General features: G+C 38.0%; 2 protein-coding genes across 3 annotated transcripts; one reads left to right on the forward strand and one right to left on the reverse strand.

Moving 5' to 3' along the window:
- Positions 1 to 524: 524 nt before the first annotated feature.
- metap1 (methionyl aminopeptidase 1) lies at positions 525 to 12,398 on the reverse strand. The gene is made up of 11 exons (XM_074691943.1): positions 12,232 to 12,398; positions 11,041 to 11,092; positions 9,991 to 10,100; positions 9,066 to 9,126; positions 5,591 to 5,682; positions 5,419 to 5,502; positions 3,781 to 3,919; positions 2,950 to 3,081; positions 2,285 to 2,428; positions 2,130 to 2,195; positions 525 to 1,435 (listed from the first exon to the last, which is right to left on the reverse strand). The coding sequence occupies exons 1-11, from the start codon at positions 12,346 to 12,348 to the stop codon at positions 1,269 to 1,271; spliced, it is 1,164 nt and encodes a 387-aa protein (XP_074548044.1). The 5' UTR covers positions 12,349 to 12,398; the 3' UTR covers positions 525 to 1,268.
- Positions 12,347 to 23,454, forward strand: eif4eb (eukaryotic translation initiation factor 4eb). Of its 2 annotated transcripts, none has more exons than XM_074691944.1 (7): positions 12,347 to 12,508; positions 13,635 to 13,738; positions 17,359 to 17,454; positions 17,568 to 17,631; positions 18,381 to 18,494; positions 22,617 to 22,756; positions 22,848 to 23,454. In XM_074691944.1, exons 1-7 carry the CDS (start codon positions 12,347 to 12,349, stop codon positions 22,960 to 22,962), a joined length of 795 nt encoding a protein of 264 aa, XP_074548045.1. In that variant the 3' UTR covers positions 22,963 to 23,454. The 2 variants fall into 2 exon arrangements, with proteins under 2 accessions (XP_074548045.1, XP_074548046.1); XM_074691945.1 differs by lacking the exon at positions 12,347 to 12,508 and adding an exon at positions 12,515 to 12,716 and having other exon boundaries at positions 22,848 to 23,448.
- The last annotated feature ends 226 nt before the right edge of the window (positions 23,455 to 23,680 follow it).

Here is a 23,680-nt window from a genome sequence, read left to right on the forward strand (position 1 = left end):
GAATCTGTGGTGGGGGCTAATCTGGGAGAATGTTAAACCCAATATGATGTGCAATATAACAGATTCTGTGGACTCAGTGAGCTCATGTAAACCCATTGATCAGTTTTAAGATCTGATTTTATACAGTAATATACTTCTTATGAAAATACATAACATTTCTTCTTATAACGCACTTATTCTCTGATCATAGAAGCTGAACCTTTAAATATGAAGCCACAGAAAGGAGATGGATATCTTAGCTTGAGTAAGAGTAAAGCTCAGAAAAGAAAGAAATGGCTAACCTGACTCCGTCTAAAAGTAGCAAAACCAAAGTACCGTTACTCTCTGGAATCTCATCCTGCATGTTTAATCCAGCCTCATCTTGTTTTCTTTCATTTTTAACCGTTTTAGAATTTGTTAAATATCTCAAATCTCATGGTAGGGCTCATTATAAGAACTACTGCTGCAAACTTTCACTGGACAAATAACTGACACACTATGATTTAACTAGTGGCTTTTGGCTGCTACAAAGATTCCCCAAACTCTGTACTGAGTCATGCTAGCTAAGCTAACCGTCCAATGCATAAAGCTACATTTTAAAAAGGAGAGATATGGGAGTGATATTGATCTTTTCAGTAACTTTTCTTTGAAGTTCAATCCAAAAATATCAAATGACCCCATTAATTGGCTGCTTTTCTCTTCTCCTCCTCATCATACCTAACTTTTTGAGCTCCTGGTGTCATGGTTCTGAGACTTGCTGACCCAGTTTCTTGGAACGCCTCCTCGTTCTTCAGTATTGCTTGCTCTTTTCAGTCCATCACTTAGGAATTTAGATGTAGTCTGATGAGGTTAGCAGAGGCAGAGAGAAAAGAAGCAAAGCATGGAACACTAGCTGGATTTGCCCTGAGCTCCATTCGCACTACACAGACGACAACTAGCCAGTTGGTAAAAACGCTGGATGACATCATCTAAAGGTCAAGATAGACCTGATTTCAAGCTCAACCACAAGCAAACCAAAATCTAATAAATACTTTCATTTTTCCTTCGGAGGATACAGCTGTCACTAAAAAAGTGACCAATGTTTTTTTTTCCAGACCATTCAAGTACTTCCACTTTTGAGGAACCAATATTTAATTCAAAAACAATAAGAGCCACTGTTAGACTGAGCTCTGGGAGTGGTGCCTCTTGATTTGTGTGTATGTGTGTGAGTGTGTGTGTGTGTGCGTGTGAGACCCAGAGGTGCTGGGTTGTCTGTGTCTGGAGAGTCCAGTCATTGGTGCAGCTCCAGCCTACATTTGGCTGAGAAAATGAGCACGGCCATTGTCCTCCAGGCGGCGGGTGAGGATCTCGCAGCCAGTTTCCGTCACCAGCAGGGTGTGTTCAAACTGAGCTGAACGTTTCCCGTCTCTGGTCACTGCTGTCCAGCCGTCAGGCCAAGTCTCGTCTTGCCAGCCGCCTACAACCCAAAGAAAGAAGGGTCGATCATAAAAAACCAGTCTGGTACTATTTCACTCAGGGTTCAGGATCCGAGTGACCTATTTTTGTCCAAGTGCTTCCCTCTAACACATCATGAAGCAGTCAACCAAAATATTTCCTGATTTTTTTTCTGCTTTGATACAGATCAACAAACTGACAACAGAAAGAGGTCCTTCTTAAAAAGAAAAAAAAAAGATGCACATTCCAAAAAGCCATTAGCAGCTCTGAAACCTCAGAAATCCATTGAAAACTCAACAGAAAAATCTTCAATCTTCTGTTGAATGGTTGGTATCTCTGAGGTGTTTTGACCCAATCTTGTCCACCTTGACTTGTAGAATAGTTACAACTAGGGATCAGTACTTTTGTGTTTGTTTGTGTGGTAATAAATATTAATATGTGTAATAATAAAATCTCAAAGTTTTTCAATTTAACACATTTATTCTCAAGATGTAAACCTACAATGCTGTGTTTAACTCAAACATGGAAAATCACCTACTCTACTGCTACCTATAAAAGTACCTCACTAGGTCGCCATCTCCAGTTACAACCTAAACATAACAACATAAACAAATCTACCTACGGGTACAAATAAAGTAACCTGAACCTGAACCCGAACCTAATACTATATCAATATTCATCCTGTTTATCACATTCACACAGGTGGTTTCACTCACCTTCACATATCATGGGCTCAATGGTGAACACATGACCAGGCTTCATAACTCCAACCGCTTTGTTTTCTAGAAAACCAATGATAATCTCAAATGAGGCCACACAAAGACTTTAAGACATCTGACACATGTACGGTGGAAAGGCGGCACCAACTCACTGGCATAATGTGGCACATTAGGAGCAGTGTGGAAAAGCTTGTGGATGCCGTGGCCGCAGTAGCTCCTCACCACGGAGAAGCCGTTAGCCTGAGCATGCTTCTGGATGATGTTACCTAACTCTCTGTATCTAATTCCAGGCTTCACTGTAAGAAAAAAAAAGAGATGATAAAGCAAAGAGGTAAGCATACGAATGCTGAGCAAAACTTTCAAAACTTTACAGTTTGATGTGTCCCAGAAGTTTGAGGCTGATATTTGTTTCTGTGACTTCAAAGTAGTGCTGACAGCAAGTTTCTGGCATTTTTCACTGAGACATAAAACAGTTTGACAAAAAGTTTTTTTTCGATCTTTGCCAGAGCAGATATTGGCACACTGTGTTTATTTAAGAGAGATGTGGTACGGGAAAAACTTTTTTCCAAACAATAAAGACATGAAAATGTATACATGGATATTAATCTATATATCTGAGCACCTAAAGCACTAGAAATATATTTTATATAAAGTTTCATTAAGCACAGATTTCAGCCAAATTATGAAAAATAGTCTCAAAGTCTAAACAAAGCAGAGAAGATGTACAGCTATCATCTCCCTGGCAGTGCAGTATTCTGTGTGCTAACGTCACCAGCTCATGAAAAAATAAAAGAAAGAAAACTTAAGGAGCACTTACCAGAGTCAATGGCTTGCATAAGGCATTCATATGTTGTCTGAACCAGTTTCTTTGCTTCTTCATCCACTTCACCAACGAAGAAGGTTTCATTGAGGTCACCATGGAAACCATTGTGGTATACAGTGATGTCAACTTCAAACAGTAAGAAGATAACAGTGTCAGAGCCCTTGCTTTACATACTACTCTCGAGTATAACAGCCAATATAACATTTAGAAGTGAATCAATCGAGTTAAGAACTAAGATACGTGGAATTCTGTTAACATTTTCAACATCAACCAACTGCAAGGCCAAACAAGAGGTGAGTTTTTATGCTGCCAATAAAACAAGAACTGTTTCATACAAACTGGACTTTTCCAACTTGCAGATAAATACAGAGGAGGGGGGACCCTCTCTCAGAAGTCCCTGCTGTTAAAGGCTAATGAAACAATTTGTCTTGTCGGGACCATGCAGCGCAAGTTGAGTTGTTGGCAAGTACTCTATCAGACGCTCTGAGGGGAGCGCTGGATGGAAAACATCGACTTAGCAGAAATATTCATAAAGAGGCTAAAATTGACCAAACTCCTGCTGATACCATTTGAGGATGCTGGAAGGAAACTTCTTTCCTCCACTCTTGCACTGAGCTTTTTCCTACGTCTTAACTATTCAAGTCCAAGACCTGGTTTGACATCTGACGTACACTGAAGACTTTTGGGGCTAAAACTTGTAGTTTGAAGGACATTCTATATGAAAGACTATTTAAAGTTGAAATGAACCTGAAACTATAACTCCATTTCTTTTTGAAGGGAAAAAACATCCCACTAATCGTGTAACATGTAGTCAGATCAGCTTACCATTAAGGATATCCCCTTCTTGTAGCTCTCTTCTGTCTGGGATGCCATGGCAGATGACTTCGTTGACAGATGTGCAGCAGGATTTGGGGAAATTGTAGTAGTTGAGGGGTGAAGGGTAGCATTTCCTTGCTGAACAAGCCTGAAAAGATCATAGATATTATAGATAAAGCAGTGACCCTCTTATCAAGTGGCTACCTTGTTTGTAAATACAGTTAGTGGAATTTTAATAATCACACTTTTATTCTTTGAGTAGTCAATTAAGGTTGTGTGATGAAAATGAAAGTAAATACAGAGATAAAAGTACTTATACAATGAAACACAGACTGGCCTCACAAAAACTAACTTTGTGTGCAACACATTTAATTGCTTTTAGTTAGAAATGAATGAAATGAAAAATACTTTATTTATCCCAAAGGGAAATTCAGGAAAAAGGGAAATTCAGGATCATTAATAAGTAAAAAATGAATAATAATATAATAATAATTTATAACAATAAAGTTAATAATAAATCATTACAGAAAGCATATTTATTCATTGCAAAGTGTATGGTGGGTCTTGGGCTAAAATATCTAAATTCTAAGGAGTATATTAAGTGCATTTTTCTCTCTGTGTCAAACTGACAGCTACTTTCTTCACGACACTACAAAATCACACCAGTCTTTATAACTTGTTCCCAATTGTGTGGATCAGGGGAAGGCAACTCAAATTTTAAAAAGGTCCAGTCAAAGAAAATGTGCTGACTCAAAGGTCCAGAACCTCATAAGGTGTGTGAGTATGTTTTCATACACACATACATATATAAATGTATGTAGAATGTGTGTATAAAAAAAAAACAGTTTTAATGGTTTGTTATTCTTTATTAATTTCTGACTTCTCAGAGAATTCCTGTGCGCTGGCTCAAATTTTTGGGAAAAACATGAATTTGTTAGGAACTTAGGGAGGAACTATTGTACTTCATGCTGCTGGTTTCCTCATTTTTGTGACTGGTGGTCCAATAAAGTTGTTAAGCACTTATATATACACATATATTTGATATATTTGTTGACAATTAACACTCAAGTAAACAAACATTAACAACAGATAGATTAAACAACGTATTATTTTATTATTAAGTAAAAGAAGGGCTGTGTTAAGAAATAAGAGTAAAAAAATAAAAACTAGACTTTTAATAACTGCACGGTCTCTGAGCATCAGACAGTGGTCCTGTGCTCCCAGAGGGAAAAATGAACATGAATCACTTTTCTTTTCTCAGACTGCGCCATGTGTGGATGTTATTCTCTCTATAACTCCGGCTCACTTGACTCTCTGTCTTCAATCTCTGTATCACTTTATTTCTCTTTCTATCTTCATGTCATCTGTCCCTCGCTTCTAAACTTTCGTCTGCTTGCAGAGCGGCAATATTTAAAGCCTGGTATGCAGGGACTTCATTGGCTGAAAGGTGTTGCGTGGGATGGCTTAACTCAAATGCAAAATCCAAAACCATTAACGTTTTAAAAGCTGTGTCAGAAGAAGTGTCTTGTCAAATTCAAAATGCCCTCATTATTTAGTGAAGATAGGTTCAGGTCAGTATGTGATAGCGTCTGGGTCTGAACTCAGAACCCAGGTTGCCATTTGCCAACCCCTGGCGTAGATACGTACCAAATGCACAGCGTGATCGATTTCTTCCGTCGTGACACCTGGCTTCACCATCATCGCCGCAATGTCCAGGACTTCTCGTGCTAACTGTAAATAACAAAAATCAAACCAACATGTATTTAACTTTTGTTAAACTATTGCAACACCACAGCAGTAACAACTGGAAAACAGTTACCTTGCTGACTACTCTCATTCCTTCGATGTCCTCTGGAGAAAGGATCTTGATTTGTGATGTTCCCTTCAGAAACTGCTCGGACTCAGATATCCCTAAGTGAAGGATACAAGAACAGACAATTACCATCATTCACACATAGAAAAAAAACTACAGAGAGAACCTATAGAGCAGTCGTCTATTCTTTTCAAGTTGCACCTTCTCTGATGGATTTATCCACTTCTTATCAGTTTTAGCATGCTAATTCAGCAGTTGTATTTATTTTCACATGGATACGGAAAGCTTAATGAGGACTGACTGATGTTAAAACAACCTCAACAAGCAGATAAGAGGTCACTGCCATGGAATGCTGACCATCATGGACTCAGATGGATTATTTTTTCAAAACATTTAAATAAATCAATAATATGCCAACACATTTACATCTTCAGTAAGCAGCCTGGTTATAAGCCGTATAACGGTCAGCAGGTGGTTATAGGAGGTAGAAAACCTGACAGGGACAAGAGCCCTCTGCTTCACATTGGGGTCTTCTCCAACAAGAAGAGGTTCTACTTCCTGTAAACACACGCTTGCCAAACATCTCGCTCATAACAGTCTTTGGGTTAAAAGTTTCAGTCATGCACTAAAAGCTTCAGAGAATATGTAAACTAAACTAAACTAAACTAAAAATATGTATGTATATATATATATATATTTAATATATTTCAGGTCTTTGTTCTCCATTTATTCACAGTAACCCTGAGTTAAAACTGCTGAGCTAAAAGTAGTGACTTATGTATTTGCCATTTTTTTCTTTCAGTACAGGCTATCAAAAGATTAACCAGACATCTAATTTTGGACTCAGCAGTGGAAAAGTGGGAAAGGCTGCTGCATCTACCGGTTTTATTGATTTTCTTTTTTTGTCTTCTGTGATGACGCAACCCACACAGTGTATTTCATTCAACCCAAACCATGAGAGGAGAGGACTGCATGGATAAGCCTGCTTTAAATCAGGATAAGTATTCACAGTTTCTATGCCTTGGCTCAGCTATGAAACAAAAGAAACAATTGTATCTAAGCCATCAAGTCTGTTTATGCATTTGTTAATATCACTAGAAGAATTGAACATTCTAATAGCTCAAAGTTTTTGTTACAGCAGTCTTTGATTTAAAGCTCAAGTTTCTTTCAAACAAAATAACACAGAAAGGTCTTGCAGTGGTGTTATTTTGGGATGCTAGCTGCTCCTGTGTAGAATGATTCAAAGAATCAGCATCTCAGCAAAGGCTGACTCTGGTGCCACTTGGACTATTGATTCAGAGAAACATGGGAGGCCTGTTAGTGTTATGTGAAGACCAGAGGCAAAGGTGGAGTTGTGTTTAGTCTGGTTACAAAACACACTTAGGGTTTATTACGAGCAGAGCATTATTCTTGGAGTGAACCAGTGAAGTAATATAGTGTTTAAATACATGTAGGCCAACACACTGAGTCATCAACAATTTGCCAATAAATTATTTATCATCACACGGAGATGACTGCTGAATGAACACAGACAGTTGCCTAGCAACACAGACTTTGGTCAGGATCGTGTAGACGTCAAAGACAGTCCTCCCTGAGACCAGCAGAAACAACAATGTGAGCAAAAATATCAACATCACTAACAACTGCTCTGATACATCTGCCTGGGTGTAAGGAAGTGTAAAAGAATGACAGCATGTACGTTAAAATATTTCAGCACCCTGTCCCCTTGTGATTTGTAGGCTTGGTCATCAGTATTTCATATGTGATGCTGAAAAGGCTCAGGACTCTACTACAGTAAAAAGAATGATGCTCTATCTTAAAAATATATTAGCCTGTAACGTTTATGCCTGGGGGCCTGAGATGCAACACTGGAGAATAAAAGGAGACTGTAACCATGACTACCTGAGCATGGATCTATGCAGTCAGATGACAGGGATGTAGGGGTTGCCATGGTTGCACATTGAGTAACTTGCCCAGAGATATAGACACAAATAAACCAGGTAACAATTAAAGGTGTGGGAACGTTAGCACTATGAAGCTCACTGATCATAGTGCACCCAAAATGACAGAGTTCACCTCCCTGCAGTAAATCTAAATGATGGCATAACAAAAAATGCTGAACTTTAAAACAGAGCAAATTAATTTAAGTTCTTTTCTTTATTTTTTCATATACATTTTATTTGAAGCTGTTCATAATCTATGAAAACCTGAACTGATATAATGTGATAGTTTCAATTTATTCACATTGAATACACAAAAAATAAGTAAATAATTGTAAAAGTTTGTACACAATCAAGTGAACAGGGAATAATCTTTACATTTGTTTTTCACATGTAATTAGATCTGTTCTTCTCTTCTGGGTTCATTGTGTGTCAGCACTGTCTACCCACTCATGGCGGCTTTGTCCACACCAAAGTCGTAACCTCGACTGTTCTTTCTTGTAACCATACCGTACCTGTGAATGGGCAATGTTCACTAAGCCAAAGGACGGTTAACGGTTTGCCCTCAGCAGCTATAGCTCATCACCGGGGTGGATTGTGTTTTCAAACAAAATACTCTGAAACACTGATCTGAGTTAGAAAAGTTCAAGCAAGGAGGTATTGTGTATAGGAGCACGCTCAGAGCAAACTGAAGGAAGGGACTGATGTTTTTCTCTTTGGAGCATTGAGTTCAAAAGCTCAGTAAGACATCTCTGAAGCTGTGATTGGTTGATCCAAAAATAAATAAAAGAATACATGAATAATTATCTTACAGGGTCAGTGAAATGAACTCTGAGTATATTTTAACCCATATTTTTGAAGTACAAAGCCAGAAAAATGTTTGAAAACACATCTGACTTTAAGTTTCAAAACATAGGCTTAACAATAGAGAAAAGATGAATTTATGCATCCCTCTGTCCGGTGATTAGCGGGATACATGTTCTGTTTAGTCTCTCACTAAACGCTCTGATTCCAATCACCTAGCTTAGTGGGTTACTGCCAATGTTTTCATCATATCATTTATAACAGGCCTTCCTTTGTTATGGTCAAGCTGTGTAAATGGCTTTATTAGTTAAATTTATACAGCATTTGCTTTTAGTTTTGGCAACATTATGGCATTAATAGTTGGGTGGTACAGACAAATCAAAAGACTCACGCTACCTCCCTTCATTGGTCACTAGAGGGGTCATTTTTTAATAAAGACAGCATTATGTAAGGTTTATCCACAACACAGTTTTATCCTAACACATGCTTGCATGGTTATAATTTAATGAGGTAAAGAGGGAGGGAAAAAGACGTTACAAAGTGGACCTGCTCGCCTGGCCCACCTTCACATGAACCCAGCATGCTTCGCACAGCAAAGTGGTTGCTAACTTTTTGGAACTGTAACATGTTAGAAAACCTTCCTCTGTATTTCAAACAGGTATGTTGGTTGCACTAGTGCAACCAAAGGATCAACACTCATCCTATATACCACATTTTACAGTGAGTTCAATAGTTACCTCTGGGATGATCAGAGTAGTCAGGTCTTTGGATGTCACCAGGTACAGGCCTCATGGGAGTCTACATGAGGGGAAAGAACAGGATATGATCTCACTGATTTTATGTCATAAAATGTTTCTTTTTTTAAATTTCCTGTTTTAGTTATGTTAAATAAACTGAGACACTTTGTAAAATTCTGATGGAAGCAGATTTAAGGGTTTTGGGAATCAACTGAACCCAAACGATACCTTTTAGGGAAGGACTTGTGTAGAATAGGAAAGTAATGCCAAACCTCATTCTTTACAAATAACAACATGATGGTAATGTAGATATTTTTCTGTGATAAGGCTGCGAATACTTCATGTTCTATGGTAAAGCATGTACTTTTACACAAACTTCATAGCTCTGTCGTACAACATGAAAGAGCCGCTGATTCTACATGCCTTTTTTTTCTTTTGGCTGCTCTTTTGAACTTCTAAACCTAAGCCACCTCCAAATAACAAAGCTAGTATTTTTCAACCAGCACCTGCATCTTTTATCCCATCCTCATCTGGCACCATGTTGTCATTTGGCTTTGTTGTAAAGTGGGAGGAAGGAGAAGAGGCAATTTTTAGTTTTGGTTTTAAAGAAGCCTTTTTATGTTGTTTTAATGTAAAATAACTATTGTTACATAATCAATACCATGGTTCTCCCTCACGTCTTTTTTTAAATATATCCATTAATTGTAAAAACCTGATACATCACTCATTCCTTGTTGTGTTCCTGTCTTCCTCTCTTGGTCAGGTTTTTAGGGATGGGTGTGTGGTTGGGGTTGGATTGGGCACACAGACTGTATAATATATGGTTTGTCGTCTCTGTGACATCACCTATCAGTTTCTGATACAGAGTATTGAAGCAGATTGTCAGCAGGGATCATAGTGGAGTTGCATGCATGCAAAATCTTACCAGTGGGTAGTGAGGGCGTAGTTTTCCTGTGTAGCGGTAGCCTGGCCATGGGTCTGTGTTAATGTCCTTTTCCACACAGTTCTTAGAGTCATTCTGGTTTTTATCCTCCTCTAAAAAAAAAAAAAATAACACAGCCTCTGAAACATATCTGATTATAACTACTGTGCTGATTAAAAATAAAGCCTGGTTTTTACTCCCATGTTAGATCTATGCTGTGGCATGTTCCACAGATCCAAATATCACATCTGCATATGCATGTGGCCTTAAGTCTAAATCCCAGGGGTCGATGGTCTCAATTCCAGCCTGAGTCATTTAGTACTTTTCTTTCCCCATTCTACCCTCCCCACATTCCATCTCTTTGATGATGTCTAAAATTATTTTATTCATTATATAATAATACTAAAAACACCCAAATATATAATTAAAACACACATATCTATCTCTCTCTATATATACAAACAAAAAACATACCCCTAGCCCTGCTCAGTCAATATTATTCTCTGTATTTTGTCTCTTAACTTTAATGAGTCAATCACTTTCAGTCATTTGGTCACGACATCTGCTCAAAAATCTCATCTCTTTTCCTCTTTGTATTAACTGCAGAGTACTTAAAAGCGGCTTCACATTTATCAGCTCCAATTCAACCACAATATACTGATAGTTTGCTCTGAGTTGGTTGGCTTCCTGTGCAGACAAGGATAGCAATCGTTGTGAGACTAACGACTGCCAGAAATCCCACTGCCAACTAGCTGTTGGGTGAAGAAATGCACACTGACACAGACACTAAAATGCAGATTGAATTCTCACATCAGCAAAAACCACTATGGCATTGTGTCAATGCAGAAGACTAAACCATGCTTAAAGAGGTATTATATATTATCTGACATGCACAAATTAGCTAGAATTAAGCATTCTGTATAAGTTTAGAAACAGAGTGTCCCAAGCTAGAACTATTTTAAAGGACTCAAAATCTAACTTGAAAACATTTTCAAAAAACTTCCTCACAGGCATAAAAGTACCAGGTGTGAGATAATGATCAAGCATACATACTTGCTTTTTTGTGGAGCAGCTTGTGAGAGACCCAGCTTCCTTTGAAACATTCCTGTATTAAAGACACAAACACAAACTGTTAATTGAGACGGACAATGATATAAAGCCAGGTCTCAGTTATAAACATTCGAATAAGATCAAAATAAAAGTCTAAACAATGTATGATGCATCACTTAGCACATTTACTGAACAAAAATAAAGTTTTAGGTTTTCAAACTGTCTCTTTTGATAAATGCAAAAATGAGACTTATTTTTTTTCCTTAGACCACATTGGGCAAGGTCTTGATCCAGAGCCCCTGTAGTTTTACAAACTTTCAGAATTGGTGAAACTTTACTCTATTGCAGATATCTAAGAAAGTGATACTCACTTGCCTAAAATAGCTGAAGTGTAGCTATGCAAGATAAAGACTTGATAAACTGTGTTCTGGTCTTTTTTTTTTTTTTTTACATTTTCACAAATAAAAATAAACCTGTTTATCTAAAGTCAGTGGACCCTCTTGGATAATCACCTGCAGTTATGACATGTATAAGTACGGTGGTTCTTGATCAGGACCTCGTCCAACATGGTTTTCCTTCTATCAACAAAATTAAAGTTTCATAAATCTGAAATTCTGACTCTATGAGCTCCTGAGCTGGGCATTTAACAAATATAGGGTTAAGTTGAATTTGATCTTATATTGGTCATATTGGGGTTTCAACAAGTAGGAATAGGGTGCAAATAGTGAACAAGACATCAGCATAATCTCTATTTTCCAACAGGACTTAGAGAATCAGTAACAATCACTTCTGGAAATCTGTTCACCAAACACATTTTACTGTTTGAAGTGCAGGCAAACAACTGCAGCGAAATAACTTCATACAAAGACTTTTTGACAGACTACGGACGCTGTATTTTTAACTTAAGCAAACCTGCAGACAGCCTGCTAACGTGAGCCTATCGTTTTCTCGGGGCCGTGTCATAGAGAGTGTCTGTTATTATCACCAAATGCATCGTGCATCCCCATCAATCTGTGGATACTTATAAAACCAGAGGGCTAAAGTTCTTCAAAATCATCAACGTTTTAACGAGATACCAAGCACCCACACATGTCCACCTAGCTTGACAGTTAGCAGCCTCGTGATGAAACACCGGGCCCTTGTGTGTGACAAGAGACGACTTTTAAACTTGACATGACTAAGAAGCAACAGTACCTGAGAACAGAAATATGAGCCTTGAATACCAAGCTTGATACATGTGGGACACTGAAGTTTAGCGTCCTTGCTGCAGCCTTCAGTCTCGCACTCCCTTCTAGCCTCGGTGCTCGCCATGCCTTCGTCTCCAGGTCAGGAGGGGTGGAGTCGCAGAGAAGCAGCCAGCCAGCGGAAGCACACAGCGCATGTCCGAAGCGGAAGCGTCACGTTGGACAGTTCCGTCCAATCAACATTAACTTTCCAAACACAGATTTGTAAGATGGCGACTGCCGAACCGGTGAGCACTTTCTCTGAAGAACATATCAAAACAATCGTCAGGCTATTATCTATAAACATAGAAGGCTAGATCGTATGGGAAGTTTGTGTACAACTTTTTATGATTTTCAATTCAAGGAAATTGGTAGTTGTTACAACCACATGCGCTGTCTTGACCAGTTTCAAGTTTCTCTTCTGTGCCACGACCTAGGCGTAAAAAAGGAATGCTCGTGAGTGCTCCCAACTTTAAGGCTGACGTTATAGCTAACCGACGTGCCATTCACCTTTCAGATGAGAGCCACACCAAGTTTTATGGCGAGAGTAATTGGTTCAACCTAGCAAATCTCAAGACGTTGATGGCGCTTATTTCAACAAATTTGAACGTTTTAAACGAGCTCTTAATTCGTCGTGTTAATTTTGTACTGATTAAATAACACCTTTGGAGTTTTATCTGCCCGCTGTGAACAGTGCTGTCCGACCTTCACGATAACATGGACTAACGAAGTTAATGTTTAAGTCATGCTTAAACAAGACTCCAAGAAAGCTAGACAGTCGACTTTGAAAGTCCTCTCTTCTTCAGCAAAAACTTAAGAGAATTAAAGAGAGCATTCGTTTTTATGAAAAAAATTCTTTAATTATGATTAAAGATTTATTAATAGCCAGAAGTAGGTTGTCGTTCATTAACAAGCGTCATGCAGCTCCAGGTGTAAGTATAGACGCTATAGTGACGCTCCTAGCAAACAGTAGATGTAGGAACAACAAGTGAACTAACTCTGCTCAAGTCTCACGTCTTAATAAAATGTTTCCGGTCTTGATCACATTTTACCAGTTAGCTACATATTATTATGTATTAATCCAATTTATTGAGAAAATTGTATAATTTTCGTTTACGATATAATAATGATGCTGTATTTTCTCACTGTTTGGAAAGTTGATTTACTGCTACTAATTTCCAGAGATCACTGCTGTCTGGTTCATGACTGATTTATTATGGAAACACTACTTAAGAGATGCTAATGATGTTGTGACAGATATCTTATTATTGTCAAAAGATTGTTATTATGTCAACATCAATTTACTCTACAAAATGTGATGTGTTGGGTAGCAAAAAAAGAAGCTCACATTTCACATTAAATGACTCCCTTCAGAATAGCAACCCAAGTCCAACCCAGACTGATGAAGATGGAGCCGAGGAGTCTGGACAGGAGATTGTAAGCCCTGAGGCGTACATCAAACACCCTCTGCAGAACAGGTAGGACTCTGAGGGGAGAGATGTCATTGATGGTGGTCCCAGCAGCTTGATTAAGGACAAGATTATTTGTTATCACGGCCTTTAAATAACAGTTATTGGTTTCTTTTGTTGTTTTGATGTTAGTATTTATCTGCAAACATTATGTGTCCAACTAGAACTTGAAGAATTGTAGATTTACATATAATACTGGTAATTGTAATGTATTGGTGATGTTGTTAAAAAATACAGATTTAAAATACAATAAATATACATAAATTAATATATACTGCATGCTCACCTGGAGACACAATGGGAAATCTGGTCCAAGCTGATCAAAGCTGAAAGAGACCCAGTGGCAGGACACAGTTTACATTTGACAACAATAGCCACGTATACATGGACCCAAATATTCCGCTTGCATTCGGTTTATTTGCTCAAACGGAAAGAATTTAACCTTTGTATACACCTCATTCCGAAAGAAAAGTGCCAATCCGAATGGACATTTAATCGGTTTCACAGGGGTGGAATATTCCTTTCCCCAAACTGATTGAGGTATCATGTATCCACTCAGAAGGAAAGTTGTCAGGGTGTGTTCTTTCAGCGCATGCTCAGATATGACATAAGACGCAACTAGAGACGTTCCTTTATTCTAAAAATGTCCAAACTTTGAAGAACTGAACATTATTTCAAGACTGGACGGACACTCGCAATATGGAGTATTGCGTGATAAAAAAACTGTTGTCCTCCGTCTTCGATAAATCACATGATGTTTACGTTTTTCCACGCATGCCCCATTGAGTACTCTGTTTGATTATAGCGTCGCGTGTAGACCAGAGATTGGAATAGTCCTTTCCATGTATACTATTGTTTTCGGAAAAGTCGTTCAGAAAGATTCAATTCGGAAAGACGAAAAACTCCTCATGTAAATGTGGCTACTGTTGCTGTCATCTTTCCTCTTAAAAAAACTGAAGTGGTGGGTATATTTCCTGCCGCTGAAGGTAAACTTGTACTGCTCCTCAATTCTAGGTAGCCATGGTTCCTAAATAAGCTTATCTGCCAAAAAAGCTACCCATGACAGTGCCCAAAAAGATGTCCAATTCTTCAGAACTGCATACCTGGCAACCATTAAGCCATCTACTTAGCTGCTGGTGCGATGAAATTGATCTGCAAATTGTTGTATTTTAATCATTAACAGGTTAATTGGAAGTAATGATTTTTTTTTGTGTGTGTGAGTTAACTGGAATTTAAAGAGTAATTCGATTAGAGCTGAAACGATTCCTCGAATGATTCAAGGTACTCGATTACATAAATACTCGAGTCATTTTCTTCTTCTCGAGGAATCGTTTAATTTTAAAAAAGATCAAAGAGTGGTATTTCAAATAGAGCTGAGGCCATATTAAGAGAGTTTTCTTACCCCTCAAGCTACCTCTTATACAAAATAGCAACTAGCAACAAATCTAGCTTCTTCTCTGGAGTTTGGAGACTAATGGGTCATTCTACGAAACGGGTGCCATTTGGGTCCGCAACATTTGATGAGATGTACAAGGCACAAAAAATGTGTCAAAGTGTGTTTACAAATTTTGGAGCTTTGTAAAATAACTGCTCTTTAACTAAACAAACATCTGTTTTATCCGATTACTCGATTAATTAATCGAATACTCGAATACTAAAATACTCGATAGCTGCAGCCCTAAATTCGATACGCAACTCTTTACTAGTAAAAGTAATGTTACTGTAACTTGTTCCTGTAACTTTTTTACTTGAAATGTGTTACTGCCAACACTGCTTGTAATGCAGTTGTCTGATCCGTAGCAAAGTACCAAACTGAATGACCCTTCCTTCACTTTTTAAAATGATGGCACAGATAGTAGAGAAAGAGAATACTGTTCAACAGAACAATGAGTGCTTTGTTCAGCTGGAGGAAGCTGAACAATTAGCCAAGCTGCTTGTGCATGGCACACAGTAAAGGCATGAACATGAAAGAAAAAAAGAAAACTCATTAAAGTAAAAGATATGTGTTACTCCAGCTGTCAACGTGTTTGCACTTGAGATGAAGTCATTACTTTAAAAAAGGGATCCTTTGTAGAGCCAGAAAAAAATTGATGACAGATGTATCACACGTCAATAATTCTAAAATTACACGAGGTGTTTAACATATTTACCATGTTTTGAACTGTAAGATGAAATGATTGTTCATGTCAGTGTTTCCACAGATGATGAGCTGTGATCTGCACAGTTACTCATGGTTCCAGCTCTGCCTGTCTTTTTCTTTGTCTTTGAGCACTAGAGTGGATTTTTCTCTCACAGACCATAAAGTCTGATGGTTTGAAGATTTTATTTCCCCACAGTGTGTCTGTGACTGTCTGTGATGGCCTGGCGACCTGTCTCGAGTGCTTCAGTGTTTTCTTTTAGTCCACACACAGATCCGGTCCAGCTCCCTTCTGTGCTGAATACAAATATGAAACAATTGAATATTTTATGTATATTGAATTTCCACAAGGATATTTGTCTCCTCAAGGGTCAAATATTAAAAGCCAAACAAAATACTGTTGAGCTCAGGGAAAAGTTTGACCTTAAACACTTGAATGCTGTTTACCATTCAGCAGTAAGGTTTGGAACATAAAGATGAAAGTCAAATGTAGAAATATTTGCAGTGCCCAGCAATGTGGTTTAAAATAAGTATATTTTTTTCTACAAGTTTGGATAAAAATGGCACTTAAAACGTGGATTAACATGGTATTTAGTGGTTTAGTTTTAAGTTATTCTACAATCATCAATCGTGCCTCTTGACTTGGGAGGGTCTGTGCAGGGTGTTAGGGAGTGTGAGCATCAGGTCTGTTAAGGCTGAGGCAGATAACAATAGAGTAGAAGTCCTGCAGAGGAAAATTGCAGCACTGCTAACTTGCCCATCTCAGCATTATGCTCGTGCTAACTGCTTGTTACTGGAGGTCTGCATGAGCTAGTTTTAGAAAATAAGGAACATCACCTGTTTCAGCAGCCAGTCAGACAGCTGTTTAAGTCAGTCACTAACTGTCAGCTGGTCAGAATTGCAGAGCACCCCTGTATATTAAGATATTACAAAGAAACATGTTTTAAAAGGAGTGTGTTTGTCAGTGGAGGGTTGTTTTAAGTCACTGTGTTGAAATAAATCCACCACAGTTACTTTGCCCTATTACTTATTTCTCCTTTTTCCTGTGCTTCCTTGTTTCAGCTTTAAAATCCAACTATAGCAACAAAAACCCCTCACTCAGGCCTGGAAAGGGAAAATTATGAGGAAATAAGACAAAACTTTAAACTTTTAACATTGTGTCTTTATTTGGAAGTGAATAGCTTTTGGTGAAATGAGAAAAAAATTATATGATGTCCTTCTGTGTGGCTAAAATCCAATTCTACAACTCTACAGTTTCATTTAGCAGATGCTTTTGTCCAAAGCGAGTTACAACACAAGCAAAAATTTTAGACAGAAGGGAAAACCTTAGTTAATGCAACAACAAAAAAAAATCCATATTTAAGCATCTGCATCCATACATTGCTCACTTGTATCAAACCTCTGTTGCTCGTAACTACCTCTGTTTATCTTGTGTTTTATCAGGAGCTTGTTACACTTGAGCTAATTCCCTGTTCTGTTTTTAACCCAACAGATGGTCCCTGTGGTTCTTCAAAAACGATAAGAGCAAAACATGGCAGGCCAACCTGCGACTCATCTCTAAATTTGACACAGTTGAAGATTTCTGGGCGTAAGAGCAATAAATGTTTTGAGTTTCGGTTGTATTTTTGTACTTTAATGGTGTAACTGAAGCTGACACACTGGTGTGTCATGATTTCTAATAATTATTATTTTTTATTTCAGTCTCTACAACCATATCCAGTTGTCAAGCAACCTCATGTCAGGCTGTGATTACTCCCTATTTAAGGTATGCTTAAACCATCATTCATTTAAATCTGAAAAGAAAGAGGCGTTCAGATACCAACTAAAGTTTAGTCAGCTATGTTTAAAAATGACCTTTGAATGTCCACATTTCCTATTGTGAATTTATCAACATGACCAGGAAAACCAATGTTATTTGTCTCATGTTAAACTGCTTCATGTCACTGAGGACTGAACCCAATCTGTAGCCCTCACATATGGCGGTTGATGTCATCCATGCTTGGCGAAGGAACAGCTATCTTTTGGCAGTGTTTTGAACTGAATTTAAATTCATTCATTCTCATTTTGAATATAAAAGTGCCTCAGAAAAGCAAAACAAAATCAGTTCCTGTATTTGCAGCTCATATAACATGTTCATGACTGCTACTTTTGCATTGATTGAAAGGGTGTTAGTTTATTCCCTCTATAACTTTATGACACATCCTGTTAAGTTATATATAACTTGCTTTGTGTAGAAGAGCAGAAATACAACTTGAGAGTAAAATGTTTACCCAGTTTTCAACCATCAAAAGGCACAGCCTGAGTTCCTGATACCTTTTTAGTGTTTCAGCTTCAAACTCTTTAACCAGATCAAAAGCTTTTCTGCTGTTATCGTTGCAAAGTTAGAAAAGACACATCTCTTTAGGGTGATGTTAAATCGTGCTGAAACTTCACAACTAAAAGGTTTTTTTTATTTTTTTAAGTTTTGCTGCCACAGTTTAGAATGTGTATTGACAATTTCAACCATTGCTTCAGGATGGCATTGAACCCATGTGGGAGGACGAAAGAAACAAGCGTGGCGGCCGCTGGCTGATCACACTCAACAAGCAGCAGAGAAGATTAGACCTGGACCGATTCTGGCTGGAAACTGTAGGTTTGACCTCTGTGCTCTTTGATCTGTTAAATACTGTCACTGAAAGAGGTGATGCTGTTACTTATTTCATTAGTGTCTACCCAAAGCAGTTCACATGCTACCTACTAACAGCTAAAAGAAGTTTTTTGACTCTGTCATTATTTCAAATGATCTTTATCATCATGTGAAACTGCTGATATGAGTCTTTAATACGTTGTTTTTTAAAAGCCATGTGCACTACAAAGTATTTTCTATTGTTTTTAACATTTGCAGTAACACAATATCACATTAAATGTAAAACATTCAATCATTTAAATATACAATTACCAGCCACAGCTTGTTTGTACCAGGTTGAACCCCTTTTTCTGTCAGAACTGCCTTAATTCTTTCTGGCTTAGACTTTTTTTCTCCCAGTTGACACAATAGTATAAGCCCTAGAGATGGTTATTGGTTAAAATCCCAGTAGATCAGCAGTGTCTGAAACACTCAGACCAACCCGTCTGGCACCAACAACCATGCCATGGTGAAAGTCACTTAAATCTTGACCACGTCAACTTAACTGAATTTATTGAGTTGCTGTCTTGAGATTGGCTGATTGGATGTCTTTGTTCACCAGCTCTCAAACATGTACAATACAATACACATACAATTAGGATCAAATTGATTAGCCCTCCAAGGATTTTTTTAAATCAAAAATGTCACAAGTGCCGTTAAACAGATCAATGAATTTAAAACACAGCTTACCCAAACATTCTAGTTTTATTTTGGGTGTTTACATTATTTCACTTTGCACACAGAAACAAAATCATTTCACAAAAACCTAAAACTACCAGGGTCAGATCATTGGTCACTCTAAGAACTGACCTCTTTATTGAGCCAAAGCACAAACCACTGTTGTGTTGTAGTCACATGCTCGCAGCTTGTAATCATTCAATCAATCCAGTTCAAACTGAGGGTTGTCCTACACTTAATGCTCAGGATAAAAACCTCATTAGGCATTTGAGAAAGAGAAATGTTGATGTTCACAAAGCAGGAGAAGGATATCAAAAAGTAGAGTTAGGGTTTCTAGCTGTCAAGAAGTGGAGTGAGACGTATCATCAAGAAATTCAAAGAGAGCAACTCAGCAGAGGTAGGAAGGCAAAGATTTCAAAAGGAATGAAAACTAGTGAGAGATGTGTCTAGAGACCCTAGAACAACAACTAAAACACAAGTTAATGGCTAAGCCGAGTCAGAGTGTAAAAGAAGACAGTCTCTAGAGCCCTGATGTCACAGAAATGGACTGCTGGGGAGGATGCAGGCCAAGAAAAACTCCACATCTACAGAAGAGAAAGAGACACCTTTAAGCCAGCAGAGTGAAGGATGCTAAAGACAATCTGTAGAAAGATAAAGCGTACTGGAAGTTTCTATGGTCAGATGAGACCAAACTAGAGCTCTTTGGACACAGAGACTTTATTAGGGCTGCAGCTATAGAATATTTTAGTATTCTACTGAAAATCCCATCGATTAATCGAGTAATCGGATAAAATACATTTTTGTTTAGTTAAAGAGCAGTTATTTTTCAAATGAATTTTTTTCTCTTTAAGAAATAGAATTTTCTGATACAGCATGTCAATAAGAGCACTTGCTTTGGTAGCTCCAAAATCTGTAAACACACTTTGACACATTTTTTGTGCCTTGTACATCTCATCAAATGTTGCGGACCCAGATGGCACCTGTTTCTTAGAATGACCCATTAGTCTCCAAACTCCAGAGAAGAAGCTAGATTTGTTGCTAGTTGCTATTTTGTATAAGAGGTAGCTTGAGGGGTCTGAAGACTCTCTTAATATGGCCTCAGCTCTATTTGAAATACCACTTTTTGATCTTTTTTAAAATTAAACGATTCCTCGAGGTGGAGAAAATTACTCGAGTAATTTTTGTAATCGAGTACCTCGAATCATTCGAGGAATCGTTTCAGCTCTAGACTTTATGTTTGGAGAAAGAAGGGAGATAGGTATAACCCAAAGAATACTGTCCCTGCTGGCAGTTTTGTGACAGCTCACGCAAAATGTGAGGTAGCTCAAAGTTCAGTTCACACCAGTTAAAATGAAGTAGTTCATAGTTTTAGTCAATTTTTGAACATTTTCAACTTAAACTATTTTCCAAAAAATGAACTAGTTCACGTTCAGTTTTTCTCTACAATTTCTCTTTTTAGTGGAGCCATCAGAGTTTAAACCCAATTCCTCAAGCCAATTCCCAAAATAAATGAATCCCTGTATGCTATTGTAGCACCACAGACAGATATTAAGCTAACAAAAAGAACAGTTTTAGCACTGAAAGCTGGACCAAAGCTGCTGCTGGTCTCACATGCACTGCTGCTGCTAGCTGTGAACTGTCAGAAGGATTAGCCCTGCTGAATGCACCAAGAGTGCCGCTGTAGATCCGACTTCCGTTGCTGTAAAACACAACGCTCGCTGCATGCTTGCTCAGCACCTTCAGGCGCCTCTTGCGGTGTGAGTGGCCGTTCACTCCCCCCAGGAGTGAATTACACTCACATTCCCGTTCATGACTTATAAACTGAGCGGTCCAGTTCACCGTTTATGAAAATATGAGCGCACTCAATCGTTCACCCACAACACTGCCCACAGCCAAACATGGTGCTGAGAGGATCATGCTGTGGGGACGCTTCAGTGCATCTGGAACTGGGAATCTCGTCAAGTTGGTGGAATCATGTAGAAAGAAGGAAATGTGAAGTTTCTGAGAGAAAACCTCAAACAGTCAGCAGCAAAACTGGGACAAGACAGCAACCCAGAACATACGGAGCTCCTGGTGAAGAGCTACCTCCAGAAAACAAGAGTGAACCCATACGACTGCATGCTAATATCCAGCATAAAGGAGACACAGTTAAGAAAAAAATCAGAGAGGCTAATAATTTTGACCCTGGTAGTTTCTTTTGTTTTTGTTGTGAAATAATTTGGTTTCTATGTGCAAAGTAAAACATTGTAGTAGACATGCCGATTGATCTGTGCCGATTCCCCCAAGTTTGGGGAATGGGTGATTGGCCCATCCTTACATATGAAAATGACCTTATGTATCTCCGGGAAGGTCTAACAGCCAGCCATTGTTGCTTTTTGCTCTGAGACCTAAAACTCAGGACAATTAATTGGTTGTAAAACATAAAGATTTCCTTTTTTCACAGGTATTGTTCAATGATTTTCAATGAAATTAGATTAGAAAATTGAAGGTATATGCTGTCAATTATAAAAAATAAAAACTGAAAACCAGTAAAAAAAAAATCAGTATCTGCAAGTAAGGCTTTTTAAAGATTGGTGATTGTTGACTGGCCAGAAAACTAGATTGGTACACCCCTACACCATAGGCATCCAAAGTAAAACCAGGATGTTTGGAAAAGCTGTGCTGAAAATGAATTGATCTGTTTTACAATACTTACGGAAAATTAAAAAAAAAAAAATGCATGTAATTTTATGTTTAGATGGAAGGGCGCCCACATTAGACTTTGAAATAAGAGCATCTGAAAACCAACTACCTGTTTGTGAAGTCTGCAGTCTTCAAAGTGTTTGGATTTGCTTTAAAAAAACACTGACTATAGAAAACAGCTCTGACTTTATTATCAAAGTGAATTCACTGCAGTTGTTTGACTGCTCTCTTTTGTGACTGTCACTTACACTTCATCGTCAGCATATCTGAAGCAGGAAATGATACATTCAATGAATACAGACAGTCAAAGGAAAAGTTGTTTCTCCTGAAGATAATCTGTAGCTCTGGTACAGGACTTCTGCTTCTTTTCATGTCCTGCGTCATAAAATTAGAAAAGGGATTCAGGAGGTTGGGATCTGTCATTGGTTAATAAAATCTGTTTTATAATACTACCTCTGACAAACATTGGCAACACTAAGCAGCTCAAAACTGAGTCACACCTTTGATTGAAAGCAAGCGCAAGTAACCCTGGAAAGTTTATAGTCTGGTTATAATGACACAAATAAATGCTGTTCAGTATTTTTTTTATTCAAAGCTCAGACTCCTGAGAACTTTTCCAAAGAGGTTATATTTGCAGAGAAGATTTCTCTATTTTTTTTAATAAAATATTGCAAGTCATTTTAAGAAAAAACCCCAAATGTTTTTCTTTTCCATTCCTTTAACAGCTCCTGTGCTTAGTTGGAGAAGCGTTTGACGACTACAGTGATGATGTTTGCGGCGCAGTGGTCAACATCCGCACAAAAGGAGATAAAATAGCTGTCTGGACATCAGACTTTGAGAACCGGGAAGCTGTGACGCACATAGGGTGAGGCGGGTTTTCTAAATGTTTACATTCATCCACATATATGTGGAGACATTCTTTACATCCTCTTACATTGTTGTTGTCCTTTCAATAGGCGAGTTTACAAGGAGCGCTTGGGGCTCCCCCCGAAGATGACCATTGGCTACCAATCTCACACAGACACGGCCACCAAGAGCGGTTCAACCACCAAGAACAAATTTGTTGTTTGAGAAAACCGAAGTGCCTTTTTTCATTCTTGTTGTCTTATTTGTTGTTGGTGCATATGTTTACTCTGCTGCAAAGACTCTGCGGAATGCAATCCGGATGAAAAATAGCAAACCCAGACTACATGCCAAATGTTTCTGTCCCCAGGACTCGAACCACAGGAAATTCTCTACGGAAAACAGATGAACATAAATTTCCCACAACACTAACAATGGATGGTATTGATTGTGGATGACATTTAGGTTGATGAATACTCTACAAAAGAAATATATGTTGATTTTTTTCTTTGTTTTTGATTCAAAGCATCCTGAAATGGGATATGTACACTTCCCTCTTGTTCATCAGCATCATTGGTTTGCTGTTATCTTTAATAACATTTAACACTTTTAATTTATTATTAATTTTTCCTGCATACAGTTAGATTGTTAGACTTGTTTTATGCTTTTTTGCCTTGAACTGTTGCACGTAAATCAACCTTTTTAAAGTATTTCATGACTCATATTCATTTGAGTGTTAATATAATTAAAATATTGGTTTTGCAATTATAAGTTGTCAAAATGCAAATAGTTTTTCACCCTGTGGTTAGTACATTTTTTTATTCATGGTTTTCTTGCTCTGAAGCTGCTGTGGAATACAGGCGTACTCAGTGGGCTATGATGGACATTTTTATCATGCACAACTAGAATACTAAAGGAGCCACAATCACAGGAAACAGGACAATCC

This window comes from Halichoeres trimaculatus, unplaced genomic scaffold (assembly GCF_033239565.1).
Source record: "Halichoeres trimaculatus isolate MK-OKI-2021-1 unplaced genomic scaffold, fHalTri1.1 fHalTri1_scaffold_17, whole genome shotgun sequence".
NCBI classification, from domain to species: Eukaryota; Metazoa; Chordata; class Actinopteri; order Labriformes; family Labridae; genus Halichoeres; species Halichoeres trimaculatus.